The sequence below is a fragment of the Streptopelia decaocto genome (assembly GCF_964273445.1).
Source record: "Streptopelia decaocto genome assembly, chromosome: 16".
In the NCBI taxonomy this organism is placed as follows: domain Eukaryota; kingdom Metazoa; phylum Chordata; class Aves; order Columbiformes; family Columbidae; genus Streptopelia; species Streptopelia decaocto.
Window position 1 is genome coordinate 8,449,906 of NC_138671.1, and position 17,781 is coordinate 8,467,686.

The 17,781-nt window shown below is 38.7% G+C and overlaps 1 protein-coding gene across 7 annotated transcripts in view; it reads right to left on the bottom strand.

Annotated features, from left to right (window-relative positions):
- B3GNTL1 (UDP-GlcNAc:betaGal beta-1,3-N-acetylglucosaminyltransferase like 1) overlaps window positions 1–17,269 on the bottom strand; it is a 97,228-nt gene extending 79,959 nt beyond the window's left edge. For 3 of the 7 annotated variants that reach the window (XM_082067360.1, XM_082067361.1, XM_082067359.1), the window contains exons 1-5: window positions 16,701–17,267; window positions 13,789–13,905; window positions 12,531–12,630; window positions 8,472–8,536; window positions 1,994–2,059 (exon numbers count right to left, since the gene is read on the bottom strand). In XM_082067360.1, the coding sequence (XP_081923486.1) occupies window positions 1,994–2,059; window positions 8,472–8,536; window positions 12,531–12,630; window positions 13,789–13,905; window positions 16,701–16,793 (441 nt within the window). In that variant the 5' untranslated portion in view covers window positions 16,794–17,267. Of the gene's footprint in view, window positions 1–1,993; window positions 2,060–8,471; window positions 8,537–12,530; window positions 12,631–13,788; window positions 13,906–16,700 lie in introns of all 7 variants that reach the window. The other 4 variants (XM_082067363.1, XM_082067362.1, XM_082067357.1 and 1 more) reach the window with 3 other exon arrangements.
- Window positions 17,270–17,781: the final 512 nt, after the last annotated feature.

Sequence of the window (17,781 nt, forward strand, 5' to 3'; positions counted from 1 at the left end):
CTCTGGACCAAACTGATCTATTTCCTCATCAGGCATAGATGTTCCCATTTCTCATTTCAGGCCTTTGAATTAGAGTTCTGTAAAATACAACATTAACCCAGAAGGTACACTTCACATAGGCATTACGAACATTGATTCATTAGAAAGTTGAGAGAAAGTGACAGCATGAGGCAGGCTATACTCACATGTGCTATGTCTATGCCATATGTGTAGCACACACACATTTACCATTTTTCTTAAGGTTTAAAACCTCAGGCCTTTCTCATCATTCATTTCCGAGAATTTTTACACTTTCCTAAATTGAAGATTTTAGATACTCATATGTCAGATCACTGAAAGGTGGAACCCTGATTCCCATACTAAATCAGGCAGACTTTGGCTGGGTTTATTCAGTAAAGCTCAAAGCTCAAATTAAGCTTTACAAAAAGGCCAATCGTACCACACTAAAACAGGACCACACGTTTAGATTAGTTTAGACCATTGGAAGAACAAGTTTACTTGGAATATATCCTGAAGACATACTCTTCAGTCTACTCAGGCACTCATTATTACTTTTTTGATTGCCATGTAATAGTTCATACTGAACCTTGTTAGGCACTAAAGTATAATACAATAGAAACAAAACAGTTGAAGTGTTTTCTAAATAGACTACAAGCTGTTTAGTTGAAATTGGTCTGATTTTTTAAAATATAGATAAAAAATATAAGTCGTATAAGCAAGAAATATGATAGCTCTTAACACTAGTTTCCATAAACCAAACTTACCGGATCAACTTGCCTCTCCGGTTTTTTGACATTTTACTGCAGAATTACGTTAACTGATTCATATCAGAACAAAAACAACTTTCAATGTGTAATTTTATTATGTTCATCATATGAACTAAAGTGCTACTCAGATACTACTAAAACTATAATTTGATAAATTACATTGTAAGGGTTATCAGATTTCATTTGAGACCTAATACAGGTGGTGTGACGAGCAGGTACACATCCCACCCCTAAACAGCAGGTTGCTTGGCAGACATTCCTCAGCCGAAACAAGCACAATAATCTCCACTTTGCAGCAAGTGTGATATGGAGGAAAAGTTCAAAAGGTGTTTCATTCCCAGAGAGTGATAATCCTGAAACTGTCTATTTTGTTCTGAGACCTGCAGGAAATACCTTGCTGACAGATCAAGTCAATTGACCTTTCCTTTCCAGAAACTTCTTGCACTTTGAAATAAATCTCACAAGAGAAAATGTCAGAGATGTGAAAATAAGACTATTTTTGGTGAACACTACTGACAGGAATACAATCTCGTGTTTAAATTTTATGAAGGACTAACTCTGACAATAACAATGACAAATAATTGCCATAACAAATTATTTATACTTATTATCTTCAGGTAAGCCAGAACACATAAAGTCTGTCTAAAGGATACTGGCCCTAATCACAGAAATCAATTTAAAATCAAAATCACATAGAACATAAAACAACTATCTCATAGAATGTTTTTGAGAGTTTATTTCACAGGAATAAAGAATGACATCCTAATAATGTTTTTGTTTGCAGGAAGATACAGGGAGAAACATCAATTTAACTGCAGGCCAGTTTATTAATGGTAACAACCCATGCACTCCTTACAGTTTACAGTTTCTTAAATATTAAAACCAGATAAACCATAGCTGTAGCAAATTCTTTGCAGCTTTTCACATTACTTAATAAGGCTACATAACAATCCTTTAGATTTCATAATTAGTGAAACCTATATACTTATTAGAAAAAGAGTATCACTGTCATAATGAGATTTGGTTTGCTGAACAGCGAAAAGAAACGGAAGAAGTTAAATCAAAGCTACTATTCAGCACAAGGATCAAAAATAAAGGAAAAGAATACACTGGTTATTGCTTTGCCTCCACTAGCCCTACTGTGAAATTTTAATATCCTTTTAAAGATGTATCCGGCACTCTTTAAAAGAAAAACACAGAAACAGACACAAGGAAAAAGTACTCACACTGTTTGGGTGTTGAATGGCAGCTTCGTGCTGCAGTCGAACCCGCTGTGGCATCATCACATCATCCTGGAATAAATAGCACACTGTTACTGAACATAAAAAGGGTCACAGTACAGTACTCAGACACACAGTAGAATATGCTGCTAAATCAACATCATTTTACTGGCTTGCAGTCAGAAATACAAATGGAACCAATATTAAGAAACTTTACACTTTTAGCAGATTAAAACTCCCTTCTGTTCAAACTGGAACTGATCAAAACTACTATGTGACAACCGTGTTGTGATCTCAACGTGTATCATATAGGCACCCACACATTTTACATTTCTAAAGAAATTCACCAACTTGCCCACAAGTCTAAGAGTACTGACAGTGTGTGTGTGAGGAACTAAGTCTGATTAAAAGCATGAGATTGGAGACATTCTAGCAATATGAGGAAATGTGCTTTGTAGTCTGGCTGTACCGTGTTTCATTGATAAGGAAAAGCCTTCAGTCTCTAGATCTACCAATGTCATATGTCATGAACACAGAAACTAGAATTTGTGAAATTATAAAATTCTAAGAAAAAAAAGGGAAGAAAAAGTCCACGCTTATAAAATGTCTCAGCATTGACACTGGCTTTAAAACATACCACCTAGATGTAAATTTAACGTTAATACTTCTTCCACCTGCAGCATAAAGGTCTATTTTGTTTACATACAAAAAGACAGGTTGCCTTGTAAAAAGTTAGCAAACTTGCTATCCTTCCTTGAACAAATAGGAGATATTCCTTTTAAAATTACATTATTTCCTGTTCAAAATTATATCCTTTCTAGACTATGGTTTTACAGTCTATTAGAATGCCCAACCGTAGCACAAATTTTCTTCAATTAGTCTGCTGAGGTTTCTGCTTATTTTCTTTTCCATTGTGGTGCCATATTGCTTCCTTTTCAGAAGATTGATTCAGTCTTTCTTAGATGCTGGTTAAAGCTAACACACCCTATTTCTCCTTAGAATATTTCCAAATGACCCCATCTTCTCAGGCAAACTTAATTGAAAGGAGCCCTGAATTCCTGTTCTATATCCATTCTTTTAACTGCTCCTCACATTAAAATCATTCTAAGGAGATTTCTACTAAAGCCAAACAAACAAATATTGAATTTCCAACAACTTTCACACTAAAAGTTCCAGTTGCAACAAAAGGATGAAAAAAGTTTTAGAAGCAGATCTAACTATTTAATACAATTCAAGGTTAAGGATAAAATGAGTGAATAATAAAACTGGCCCTTATTACATGCAAGTTCATGAAAGATGGAAGGAATACATTGTCAAAAGTATTTTTCTGTATTTTGCATTTAGTATTTACTTAGTAAGAAGCATAAGAGACATTACTGATTTTCAAAAACAATAGAGTGAAAGAAACCTTTCTGATTTCTCCATCTATGCACATCAGTTGCTTCAAAACTACAATAATATTATTTACCATCCAATCCACTTCATCAATAAGGCACCAGAATTCAGGTACTATATCAAGCAACTGATTCGATAAAACAGTTACCCTATTTCCCATAAGAACCACCATAATCCTGTTTCTTTATGCCAAATAGAGCTGATTGTTGTAAATTAAAACCTGGTTTTCATAAAAACATTAGGAGATATATTTTAACTGAGATTTGTTCACTCCTTTATTCATTACTTAGGATTCTTAGATGTCTTCTTGTTAAATCCCCCCAAAATGAGATGCAAAATAAATCCATCAAAAACGAAGGAATTTCAATGCTTAGAACAATGTTCCTATTATCTCTTACAATTTACAACATATGCTCTTGTGCTAAAAGAGTTCAGTGTTTATGATCCTGCACAACAGAGATAAATTTAACAGAACTCATACAGTCACAAATATGAAAAACTAGACATAAAAGGCTTAAACCAGCATGGAAAGCATTCAAACCAAATTCAAATATCCTATTCACCAAACAAGTCAATGTTATGTTTTTATAAGTAGACAAGTTGACAGGAAAGGTCTAGTTCCCCCTAACAAAACACAGTGTCATTTTGATGCTATGGGCAAAACTAACAAGTCCACAGATTTGGATCTTAGGCTATCGTCAAGATCATCAGTATTCTGAAAAGACATTTCCCTTCTTGAAAGAATGGACAAAAGAACATATTAAAATAGATGCATGCCTTCACTAAGCATATACTTGCAACGGGATAGTTAAATAAAAATCATTTGTAAATAAATCTATTTTCACGTGACCCCACTCAACAAACTTAGTAGAAAAATTAAGAAAAATCTCAGGTAATAGCTGGGTTTACTGTCCTCTAAATATGTACATACCTACAATTCAAACAAGGCCTAGCAAGCAGGAAAACAGCAAAAAATAAAGCAACATAAATAGAATCCTACTTTAGGCACCCCAAATAACCTAGAAGTTATAGGAATTTTGTTGATTACAAACAGGCGTCCTGTTCTCCAGTGTCCATTCTGAATAGGAAAACAGTTTGCTGAAAGATGGGAGAATGAAAAGGACTTTATTTCACGCAAAAAGCCATCAGGGATTTCTAAACAAGCCCAGATGTGTTTCTGCCAGTGGGGGGCCGTGATCCATCACCTTTCCATCCCAACCGGCTCTGCCTGCTTGTGTCCCCAGCACAGCTCTCCCTGCCGCAGAGCTGGCTGGCTCCTGTCAGCGGCCACTCCACTCACAGATGCTGCCAAATCACAAAAGCCAGTTACACAACTATCAGCTGCGTTGTTTTCCTTCCAACCAGACGCACCATTCCTTATAAAAACACACACAATTTATACTGAGCTAGTTGTTTTGTTTTACTTCACTCATATGTTTAGTCGAAGAAAAGGAAAACCAAATCAATAGGCTGAGTTCAAGACTATTACTCAAAGCTGCTGTTGCTTCGGTATGTGTTTTTTAAATCAATTTGGGTAAATTCAAATGACAAGCATTCACTGGCCTCTTCAACCGGGCTGGCTCAACCACACTGAACTCCCCAGTGATAACTTCATGATTTTTCCCTCAAAAGTGGGAGGGTCTGCAGTTCACAAAGTAAAACAAAACATACAACTCGATGTACAATACGCATCTACTTTTTAAAACTAAGTTCACTCAAAAAAACACACTAATTATAGCTGAGTATTGAAGTGCTCTCTTAAGCTCACATTACAGACTCAGCATCACATGCTTTTACAAATTCTTTCGTATTTGGCTGGCCAAAAAAAAACAAAAAACAAAATGAGATGATACACTCTATCCTCACAATAACAGCACCTTCTTTCTTTCCACTGCAGCTATTACACACAAAATACAACCTCCAGCAACACCAGGAGGAAAGTTTGACTCACTGAGGAACAATATGGCATTTTCAAAGTCTTAAAAAGATGGTAACCAGCCCAGAGAACTGACAAACTAAGGTTACAATAGAATGCAATGGGTAGATAAAGTCATAACTGCAGACAACTGGAAGAGTAAAGCTATCAGTGAAATGTATTTGCATCATTAGTTCACTCTGTTGTCATTATGACCAAGATTTCCTGAGACTATAAATGTTAAATATGAACAATTTAAGTGTCTTTAATTTTTCTACTTGTTTTCCCAGTGGGAAAAACCTAGCATAGAGGTGAAATTTGTACCAACAACCAGAGCAAAAAACTCCATCATAGCTATTAGTCAAACAGCTGCCACTTCATACTAGAACAGGCTGATCAAATTCTGACAGTTCTGAGCTCTGTAACCTTTTTTTCCACATTTCTTCCCAATTTGTTGTCCTCACAAATCTGTGTTGAGAGACATAACACAAGCAGCTTGAGTCCAGCTGGAACAGTGAGCAAAACAGCCTCTCTGGAGCCAGTACTTCCAAAGATACTCCCAAATCTGCTTGTACACTCACTTCCTTGACTGAAATGAATATACATGGAGCCACGACATATTTTTCCACCTACATGAAATGTATACAAAGTACTGACCCAACCCCATTTCTCTACACATCCACCTATAGCAAACCTGAAATTACAGCTGCACGTCTGAAGGTCAATTCCCTGGCATTACTGCAGCACATTCCGAAAGGCTGATATCAGCATTCCTTCCTAGAGAGCCTGAGACTGGATTGGTGACTGAAAAGAAGAAGGTAGGTGGCGCATAGAAGCGGGGTTGTTAAACAGCTGGCAACATCTGTGTTTCAGCTATTATCACACAACATTTACTAACTACACCCAAATTATTGAGCAATTTTTAGACTTGTAGCAGTTTCCACATTGGTTTTATTTCCTCCAATCTGTTTTCAGCAAAAAATGGGAGTCACAAGGAGAGACAGTAGAAAATACATTTAAGTAATGCCAATCATTTAATACTTCTTTTGTATCAAAATTAGGCTTCTGATAGTTCAGAATGCCTTCTATTTTGAAGCACCTAGCTCAATAGCAGGAATAGAAATGTGTAGAACAGAAAACCTTGGTAGCTTCTTCCAAGCTTATCCACACTGTGAGAAATAAAATTCTCAAAACACTTTGAGTTCGTCTTAATTATATTAACTATAAACTTACACTAATGACAATGTTGCAGAAATCCAAAATCATCACCTGTCACATTCCTTAAGAGTTGCAATCTTTTTCCTTGATGTCGGCTAGTCAGCAAATAGAAAGAACACAGCAGCGTGAAGATGCATACTGTATAAACACTATAAGGTAAATAACATATTATGAATTCTGAAGAGATCTCAGTAAAAATATTAATTTCATTTAAATAATTTTCTAGTTTACTGCTAGTGGTTTACAAACAACTGGATCTGTCTGGATGGAAAAGAAAGACTAATTCAAAATTTACCTCAGTAAATTACTGCATACAGATTTGACAGAGAAGACATGAAGCTCCATGGGAGAAGAGAATAGTCACTTAGTTTCTCACTCACACAACGTGGACTCAGCTAATTCAGTCAGCGTAAGTGACTCATTCTACACACCCTCTAGAAGGCCCCATAAAATGTACTATGTGTCCACGTCTGGAACACCTGAACTTTGCAAATCATAAGTAATACCTAATTTTTTTTTTTATTTTAAATATGTAAACAGAAGAGCCTGGCTCCATCCTCCTGACACTCACCCTTTAGATATCTGTAAACATTAATGAGGTCACCCCTCAGTCTCCTCCAGCTCCAGAGCCCCAGCTCCCTCAGCCTTTCCTCACACGGGAGATGCTCCACTCCCTTCATCATCTTAGTTGCCCTGTGCTGGACTCTCTCCAGCAGTTCCCTGTCCTGCTGGAACTGAGGGGACAATTAAATGTCACTTGGATTTGTATCTACCTGAAGTAAAACAAAAAGAACTGGATACTAGTTCATTCGTCTCAACCAAACTGGCATTATCTGAAATATTTATATATACCAGCTATGTATTTCAAACTTATACACAAAGATTTACACTAAATACACTCTGTAAAACAAACAAAACCCCAAACCAGCTAACTGTTAAAGGGAAACTAGGCTAAATTCAAGTAAACTTATTTTAAAAGGTACACTGTGTTCCTAAATACAGTGTCAATTTAATGAAAGCAGGAATAAAGAACCTGCAGAACTTAATTTCTTAAATGGTAAGAAAAGAAATTTCTGCTGCATTGTCTTGGGTCAAAAGAAATATACCAGCACTTAACCGTGTCCCGCAACAGTACACTGATGAATTCACAAAATTTTGACATGCAAACTAAAAAAATCCTTCTATCTGATTGATACAACAAATGGAGTCTGTGAACTGAAAGGTTACCCAAATTAAAACGTGTGTGGTTATAAGGCTGTAGAGTTTACATCCCTGGTCTCGTGGCATTTTTTAACAAGCACAGGCAATCATAACGTTAAGTTGAATCCTACCTAAAAATCTACACTTCCAGCAGCCAGTTCCTCCTAGTACTACACTAAACCATAGTTTAGTTCCAATTCAGAGAAAAGAATCAATCTTCAGGTGAAATTTCATGAGATCAGTGAGCCCTAAAGGTCTTGCTCTTCTTGCCTGATCCCAGCCACATGGCACCATTCCTCAGATCAGCTATGCGTATTTGTGAAACCCTTCACTGCATATTAAGCTGCATAAAGTCAGATAGTTATCTGTGGGTTAGTGAGCTGAACTGGTTCACAGAAGGCATCCAACAAAGGACAGAAAAAAAAAAAAACCAAGATGGAAGGTGAGACCTCTCCTGCTTTGCATCAAAAAGCCAGTAGATTAGCTCTTAGCTTCTCATCAATATAATTTTCTGAAGATTGTGGGAAACAAAAATCCTGAAAACATCTAAATGCCAACCCTGCCCAACCCAGCTCACAATAGCTTGTGAAATCTGACAGGAGCAAAGAATGGTGTAAAGGCTGTAGGCTTTCTGCACGTTGGAAGACAACTTTATGGCTATAAATAGTAACCAGCTTATCTTTAAGGCAAACCAACAACTACATTAAAACCAAAAGTATTTAAATGACAAAACTAAGACAAAATGCATTAACTTACTGAGTCCAGAAAGCAGAGGTAGGTTCCGGAGCTCTGAATTACTGCTTGATTTTTAGCAAATCCAACTGTTGAGAAAACAAAGATAAAATTATGTGGTAGCTTTTACCTTTGCATTTTTTAAATCCTACTACAATCAGGAACAGATGAAATATGAAAATAAGTATCAGATAAAGTACACAATTTTTTCATATTTAAAGCCAGGTAATTTGTAAATATTTAAGTAGTATGCCTATTTCAGTCTTCTTCTCTGAGTGGTTACCAGTTGTTTGTGTTAGAATTCTACCACCAACTACAAGTAGCCCTTCACAAAGACATAATATGTAATATGTATCTTGAAGAGTCCAACTACCTACGTCTCACATTCAGGACACCTCAGACTCTAGAATCACAGAATGGTTTGGGTTGAAAGGGACCTTTAAAGGTCTGCTACTCCAACCCCCCTGCAATGAGCAGATGCTGAAAACCTTTGGCTGTATATACATATTCTTCTCTTAAGTCATAACAAACAGTAACAAATCACAAGAAGGCAACCAAAGAACAAGACATCACTAGGCAACCTGTTTTTCCCATCAGGGGACTGAGTCCTCAGAAGGACTCAAACAAAAAGTTATTTTTCATTATGCTTGTTAAATATAAAGCATGCAAATACGAGAATTCCATGTGCCATTTATATAATGGCACATGTACTGCTGAGGGGAGCCAAAGCTGAAGAACATATGTACAAGGAGCACAAACCTGGCTTATTCATACCGTAACATATCATCCATGGAAGACCACACCACAATATATATTCAGCCAAATTACAACATTGGCATCTAGTGTCTTTTAATTTCTGAGTCCCTGACACTTGTTGAATCTTTCACCAAGCCACTTCAGGCAGCTGAATCAAAAGAAAACTTTTTTGTCAGCTTAATTTCTGAAGCAGATGACAACACCGGAGGGTCGAACAAATGGCAGAGCCAGAAAAAAGGGAGGGGAGCAGGAATACACAGCCAAGGGTAAGGATGGGGCTGCAGCAACCAGTAATAAGATGAACTCAGCCTACCACTGACACACATCTGTGAGGTAGGAGTGTTTATCTGGCATAATTTTTGTATATAGACAAGGTCTACCTAAGATCATTCTGGTCCTTGAATTCTCACACGTAGCATTCTAAGGAACGACCATGCTGCATCCAGTGTTATTCTGAAAAATGCTATATAAATTCCACTTGGTCATATACGTAACATTTACGCTTTGTTGAAAGTATTTATGGAACCAAGTCAAGGAATCCAGCAAAAGACTGCCCTGAGGAACAGGATAATATAAAATAATATTATCCCTAAAGTTCCTGATTCTGCATTTGAAAAAAGCAGACTTCTGTTATTCTCTGCTCTTTTTATGTGACACAGTTTTAAGTTTGCTTGGAAAATAAATTTAACTGGGCTCAAAGGTTAACTTAGTTTTAATGCACATGCTCCTTGGTTATTTTGCTGAGTTGTCCAAGTACAGAAAAGGACTTACGACTGCATTTCTTACTGCCTCAAAGGAACATTATCTCAACTACCAACAGAACACTACTAATAAAGGCTCTTCCTTATAACTGTGTTATTCTTTTCTTATGTATTCTGAGTATCTTGATCCTTACCTTGACTTCTCTTCATCACTGATTTCTTGGACTTATTATCTTACAAAATACATGCATATTACTTTTTATACACATATGAATATCTAATCTCACATATACAGTTACTCTCATTATCCTTCCTATTGGCTGTAAAGAAGCAGCTGGCAAAGTCAGTAGCTACCACAAGAGCAGAACTGAATCCTGGCATGAGCAGTTTTAGTCTGAAATAACTGATGCAAGTGAGCAGGTCTGGACACGCCAAACAAGCGAAACCGAGATACTGTGGAGGTCCCTACTAAAGCAAGAGGTAAAACAACAGGATAGAAACAAATTTGCCCAACTTCAATCAAATCAGTACTCTCATACATCATTCACTAGCTATAAAGCAGCCTGTACTGACATATCAGTGCTGTCATTACTATACCCCAATATTTCAACAGCCTTCGCAGAAAATAATGAAGTACGAGGAATCAATAATGTAGGAAAAAAGTGAAGGACCCTCAGAGGCAACTACAAGATAACAATTATAATATTCTATGAACTTTCTGAAATATTTTAGATCTCATTTTCAAATAAAACACTTTAAATACAATCATGAAATATTTAGTATTATGAGAAAAAGTTGGAAAATATCTCTTTCTACGATTAAGACAGAAACTATCTTGAAGCCATTCATATACCAGCTATTTTTTTTAGAGAGGACAAAAGAAAATACACATATTTAAAAAATTATTAATAAGAGAGATGTAACTCCCCATAGGAGAAACTAGATATCAAAAATTGTTTCACCACAATGAACCCCACGTTTGGCATGAGTAAAAATTTTTCTTTAATATTACTCTACTGAACAAAATCGAATGTTTGTGCCAGGTCTCTTGAGTTTTGTACAGCCTGCTTACTTGGTGAAAAGAGCCTGTTACCATGGTTACAACCGTAAAAACTTAAGCCTCAGTGAGATATTAACATTCCTTACTCTTGGAAAGAAAAAGGTTTCCTTTTTTTAGGCAAGTGACCCTTTCTTTTTTTCTAGGTTCCCCCCTTTTCTTTTACACGTTAGAAAAGAATTAGAAATAAATCCTAATCTTGTGTAAATAGTTGAAGATGTGAAGCCTGACTAGTACATTGTTTCTGTACTAAAGCATCTTCTTTTAAAGGAAGGACTCCTTACAGTTGTAACTAGTCCTTAACATAATAAAAGTAAATCACTGAAAGCAAACAAATACTATGGATTTCAAGTAACCTGCTCCTAAAATGTAACAACAATAAAGATGTCCTCATTTTAATGGTGACCTGAGAGTGACTTCCACATGAATAAGCTTGGGGTTTTTTGTTTGTTTTGTTTTTTAAAGAACTGTGCATTTCATACTGTTTAAAACAATGCCCACAGCTGCATCCCCCACCCCCAATTTCTTAAAGATTTGTTCAGATTTCAGCTGACAAATTCCATGTTAAAACAGAAATTAATATGACATAACTCTAATGGCACAAAATACTCCTTGTAGTTCACAACTGAATTTAGCTTTAGTTTCAGTTTCCTAAAGTGCACAGGTGAACTGACTTCAAAATTTTAACAGAAATTATTGCCAAGATATTGCACCTGTGTGATCTTGCAAACTAAAAACTAGTTTACACACATAATTAATTAGGAACAAGACTTTATACATAGAAAATATTTTATAAAAATTGAAAATATATAATAAGATTGTATTAACAAGGAGTACTAATCAACTTTCCTAAGTACCATAATTAACAACCCTGGCATCGTTTTTGGTGAAGCCACGTGCATGCACACAGTGGACCTCCTGTTGTATTAGTTGCTGCCTCTTAATAATTACCTCAACTGATATCTGAACCTGTATTCAAGTCCCTTTTGGAGAGCTAAAACCCTGTTTCTCACCGGTTTAATAAAAGTTGTTTTGGATCCTGTTGTCCCTTAAACTAACCTCAGGGTGCCTCCATGACACCTGTGTTTTCATCTGATCATCAAAGGGATATCGAACCAGTATTTTGTTCTATTTCAGAATCTATTCTATAATACTGAAAGATATGCATGTATTTTTAAATCACTATGTAAGAAATGTTCTATTTGTTTTTTCCTAAAACCCAGCTCCTGAAGACAAATCAGATATCAGAAAGCCACAGTAAAACTGTAAGCATTAACAACATTGTGTATACTATAATTAAACAAAATTATTTTGCAGAGTAGAGGACAAGTGTTAAGCCAAGTTCTTCTTTCCTGGACTTATGAACAAATTCTACAGAGCCAAAACCAATGGGGCCAAATTCTAAATTGGAATGACTTTTTGAACTGAGAGCTCTGGAAAACACTGTGGGTTGTTTTGTTTTTTTCAATTGCAATGCAAGTGGCTACAAAGACAATTTTCAAACTGTAAACAGAGGATGCTTGCAATAACAACCTAACTCTCAAAAAAAGTCACTGTTAAGTTACATACCACCTCGAGGTTGAGATGAATCATTACTACCAATGATTACTGGAACACCAGCATCTTCCAACTTGATCTTCCATTTTTCAATTATTTCAGCTGAACCATCCTAGAAAAATTATGAAAGAGATGTAGCTCTTTTAACTTGCATAGTAAACTAAACACAGTCCCAAACAAGAAAAAAGGGCTGGCTACTTATAAAGAATTTCTGAAAATAGCTAGATCATGCAGAAAAAAAAATCAGGGAAACAAAAGTGCAATTTGAAGTTATTTTGACCAATTCTGTTAGGGATAATAAAAAGTCCTTCTTTAAATACATTAATAACAAAAGGAGGGGCAAGGAAAACCTCCATTCTCTGTTGGACTTCGAGGGAAATATAGTTAACAAAGATGAGGAGAAAGCTGAGGTACTTAATACCTACTTTGCCTCAGTTTCTACCAGTAAGACAGGTGGCCCTCAGGACAACTGGCCTCTGGAGGTGGTTGACAGAGATAGGAAGCCAAAGAGCCCCACTTATATTCCAGGAGGAAAGAGTTGGTGACTTCTTGAGTCATCTGGATCCTCACAAGTCTATGGGACAAGACGGGATCCATCCTAGGGTGATGAGGGAGCTAGCAGAAGAGCTCGCCAAGCCGCTCTCCATCATCTTCCAACAGTCCTGGCTCACTGGGGAGGTCCCATACAACTGGAAATTGGCCAATGTTACCCCAATCCACAAAAAGGGCTGCAAAGCTGACCCTGGCAACTATAGGCCTGTCAGCCTGACCTCAGTGCCTGGCAGGATTATGGAGCAGATCATCCTGAATGCAATCCCACAGCACCTTCAGGATGGACAAGGGATCAGACCCAGCCAGCATGGGTTTAGGAGGGGCAGGTCCTGTCTGACCAACCTGATCTCCTTTTATGATCAGATGACCTACCTGGTGGATGAGGAGAAAGCTGCAGATGTGGTCTATCTAGACTTCAGCAAAGCCTTTGACACTGTCTCCCATAATATACTCCTGCAAAAGCTGGTAGCCCATGGCTTGGACAAGTGCACTCTCTGCTGGGTTAAGAACTGGCTGGAGGGCCGGGCCCAGAGAGTGCTGGTGAATGGGGCTGCATCCAGCTGGTGGCCAGTCACCAGTGGTGGCCCAGGGGTCAGTGTTGGGTCCAAGGGTTGGACTTGATGATCTCTGAGGTCTTTTCCAACCCAGTCAATTCTGTGAATTCCTATCAGAGATAGTATTTACTTGGACAGTATTTTAAACAAGGTCTGAAACATACCTTACTGGCATCATTAAAAACTGACAGCTCCATGGTTTCTTTAAAATCTTGATCCCAAACCGACTTCAAGCATTGATCTAACCAACATTCGCTATTGTGAACAGGCACAATGACAGACTACAAAAAAAAAATCCAATTGTATGTCAGTAAGCACTACTTGTTTACCTGCAGCATAAGAATATTCATTAAAAAGGAAAAGTGCTAGATCCTTCTTAAACTAACTTTCACAAAAAATGCACCTTAAAAGTAGGTAAAGTTCCTTTATTTTCATTATAAACATATTATTTGTTTTCTTCTCTATCAAACCTTTTTTTCATTTTTTGAGTTCTATAATATGGCCTTCAGTAGATCTCACAAGGAAACAAAAGAGACTACTGAACCAAAAATGCTAACAAAACATCTATAACACCATACCTGTTTCTAGTATTCCTGCATTTCTTACGACACTCTTTATTTTGGTCTTCCATTAATGTATCTTGCTCATCAATTTTAAGCTTACTACCTAATTGAAGATGCTTATATATGCAGCCTGTACTCTTGACCTCTAGCCAAGTTTTTAAAAATCATTCTATCTAAAACTACTATTAAGCACGTTACAAGATGATGTATGACATAGTTCTGTAGTTCACCATTTCAATGGCAGACTTTCCTATTACAGCTTCTGTTGTTTCAGCCACATACACGCAAAGTACAAAAACTTATCTGAAATATTTTTAAATTGGTTAGAAGCCAGAGATGGGGGATTTCTCTGTTCAATCACTCACCACTGTTCTAGTTACCCCCAAAAGCCAACAACCTCTCCAAATTCTTTCAGTATCTGAAAAACGAATACATTCCATTCACAGAGTACAAGTCCTAAGAAATGAGCACAGTAACACACTGGCTGTGTTTGTAAAAGGAGAGTCCAAACTCGTACCTGTTAAGATCATTTATAGATGGGGAACTTAAGGCAAAGAGCCTCAGTAACTTGTAAAAGTCTCATGGGATATTTTAAGAGGTTCCTAGAAGCAGAACTTAAACTCCTTATCGTGTGGTGTAACCATAAATGCATAGTTTGAAGAAACAGAGGAGTAGTTCCTATTGTGAACATGTGAGAATCTTAAGGAACAAAATACTAAAAGAATACTGAAATTGAATTACTCAAGAATTATTCAATACTTCAGTCACCTTGGTTCATTTAAAGAGGGAAAAACATGAACCAGGGCACTATTTCACTTACAGGTGTAGATTCATAGTAAAAAAATCCAGCTGGTAGTAACCTCAAGAGGCCCTGTTGATTTATTCTGTCCCAAAACAAGATCAAGTACAGCTGTACCCTTGCTGACAAACCATGATCCCCAGGGACAGAAACACCAAGCCTGCTAAGGCACTCCCTATTTTAGCAGGTGTAAGCGAGACCTGGAGCAGTCTTACCAATATCTGAAGTCCTTTTGCTGCAGTTTACACCAACTACTACTTCCTGATCCCAGCACGGATTATCACTCCAGTTCTCTTTGCAGCAGCCTTTCACACATTTGAAGCTGTTACCATAATAGTGAACTACAGAAATACACATAATGCTCTTTAGAAGCAATTCTGAGCCAACACAGGGACATAAACTGGAAGCAACTAATGTATTTTTGTCATTACAAGATCAACTAAGTGACGACTGAGTCGGAATTATCATTTCATTAGCTGAGACTGATTTAAAGCAAAATTCAACACTTTCATGGCCTATGAGCCAAGTACAACAGCTAAAACACAGAACTGTGAATCAGATGTGAAGATTGTGACACTATGTGGTTTTCCCTGAACTTCACACATTCTAGAATAAGACCTGAAGCAGGTTTTAGGTATTTTTAGTAATGCAGTTTTGCCATCATTAAGCTGAATATAATGATTCTTGGACTCACTGCAAAATGAATTTTGATGTATGGCAAAAATGACAGACCACAAAATGGTTAACAGGTAGTTCGATCCCCTTTCTTCTACAAATGTATTACTCAACCAAAAAACCTCCCTTCTTCCCTCAGCTAGACCACTGAAAAACAACACATCAATCGTAAGACTGAAGGGGAGAAATGTAAGGTTTAAAAAATGGCAGAAACTGTGCAACTGCATGTTTTGTATCAAAAAAATCTCTTACTTCTGACATTACCACCATCCTCCTCTACTGAGAATATATACAATAAACAACTCCAAAAGAAATGGTAAATTTCAGTTTCCTCAGGTTTTGCTTCAAGTTGGCTCCTACCTGCCTCCACATCTGAATATGGAAAATTAATTAAAAATCATTTTAACACGCTGAAGACTTCATAGAAGTCAGAAACTGTTATTTTTAACTGAAGTTTTCATATGAGTCACTATTCCAAACCATTCAGAAAGTCATGGCTGTCGGCAGAAACATACTAGTTCTGTCAAATCTTATACACGAGATACTTTAAATAAACACAGGAAGACTTTCAGGCCGCAAACTTTGACCTGCCTTTAGGATCTGAGACTCCGAGAAGGAGTTTGTAATTCTCACTTGCACATTGATCTGTTTTTTCCTTTTCAGATGTTTGCCTCATTGCACCTTAATTATTGCCAAACCTCATCAGGTTTATGTGTATGAATTTGTAGAAGAAAAACTAATTTAAAGAAAAAAAATGTTAGAGGGAGTAACCGAGTACTGTAAGAAATTTTTTTAACTATCCTTTCACACTCCACGTAACCAAACGCCCCTCCAGCCACTCTGTGGGGCCGAGCAGCACAACGCCGAGGCCAGAGCGGCTCCCGGGACACCCGCTGCCCCCTCAGCCGAGCGGCCGCAGCGAAACCTCCCCCGGAGCTCCCGTGGGGACCCGGTGCGGCCGCCACAGCCGCTCTGCGCTTTGTTCTCTGCCCAGCCCCGGCCGCCGCGCTCCCCGCCCGGGCCTCAGCCTGACACGTACCACCTGGACGGCGCCGCCTCGCCCCGCCGCCCGGGGGGGCACAGGGCGGCGCGTTGCGGCGGGACTCCCGCCGGCTCTCCCCGCCTCCGCCATGGCCGCCTCCGCCCCCCAGGGCGGGGAGGGCTCCCTCACCGCCGGGGTGTCCCTGGAGGAGCCGGAGCGCCCGGGGCGGGTGCCTCGCACGTACCGCGGGGTGCTGCCCCGTTCCCCCCGCTCTTCTCCTCAGGGCCGGCGACCCCGCTCCCGCCTCGTCCCCTCAGGCCGCTCGCGCACCGAGCGGCGCGGCGGGAAACCCCAGCGGGAGGAACAACGATCGAGGAGGCGGCTGGAGCGGCCGGAAGCGCCGCTGAGCGACGCTCTAGGTCGGCAGCGAGGAGCGGGAAGGCGGCCGCGGCCCGGCCTGCGGGCTGGGGGGGCCTGGGGAGAACGGCGTCCATCGCTGGCTCAAGGGGGAGCCGGGGCTGCTGGGTGGCGTTCTAAAGTTTTAAAACGTTTTCTCTGCGCTGCGGGTCACCCCCGGCGCTCCGCCGGCCTGGCTCGAGGTGTGCGGGTCCTGTCTGTGCAGACGTTCATTCCCTCAATAAATGGTGCCTCCAGTTTCCCACCTGTTCTCTAATTACGTTTTTTACTTGTACCTCTCCAGTCAGTACTTTTCTTGGTTAAGACTGGTCTGTTCAGTGCTAGCATTGCCTTTCTTATTTTTTAATAAACTTAAAAAATGGGAAAATACTCGGTGGTAATGATCTAATTATTGATAATTTAACTACTGAAACTATGATTGTGCAACCACTTACTCCCTTGAACGTACTCACAACCAAGGGATTGCCAGGCCAGGTCCTATACAACAACTTGTTCAGAATTTTTAAAATTTGCACAAAGCAATCTTTGTTCAGCAAAATCCTCAGATTATCCCTTGTTTATCTGAAGAGCCTGTTAAACAGCCAGACAATTCAAGGAGCAAACAGAGCAGAGTTATCTTAAAATGTTTGTTGGCGCACAAATCTGAGAACCGAGGAGGTGAGGAAGATGGCCAAGCTGTAATTCACCCCCAGAATCTCTTTCAAATTATCTACACCGCTTC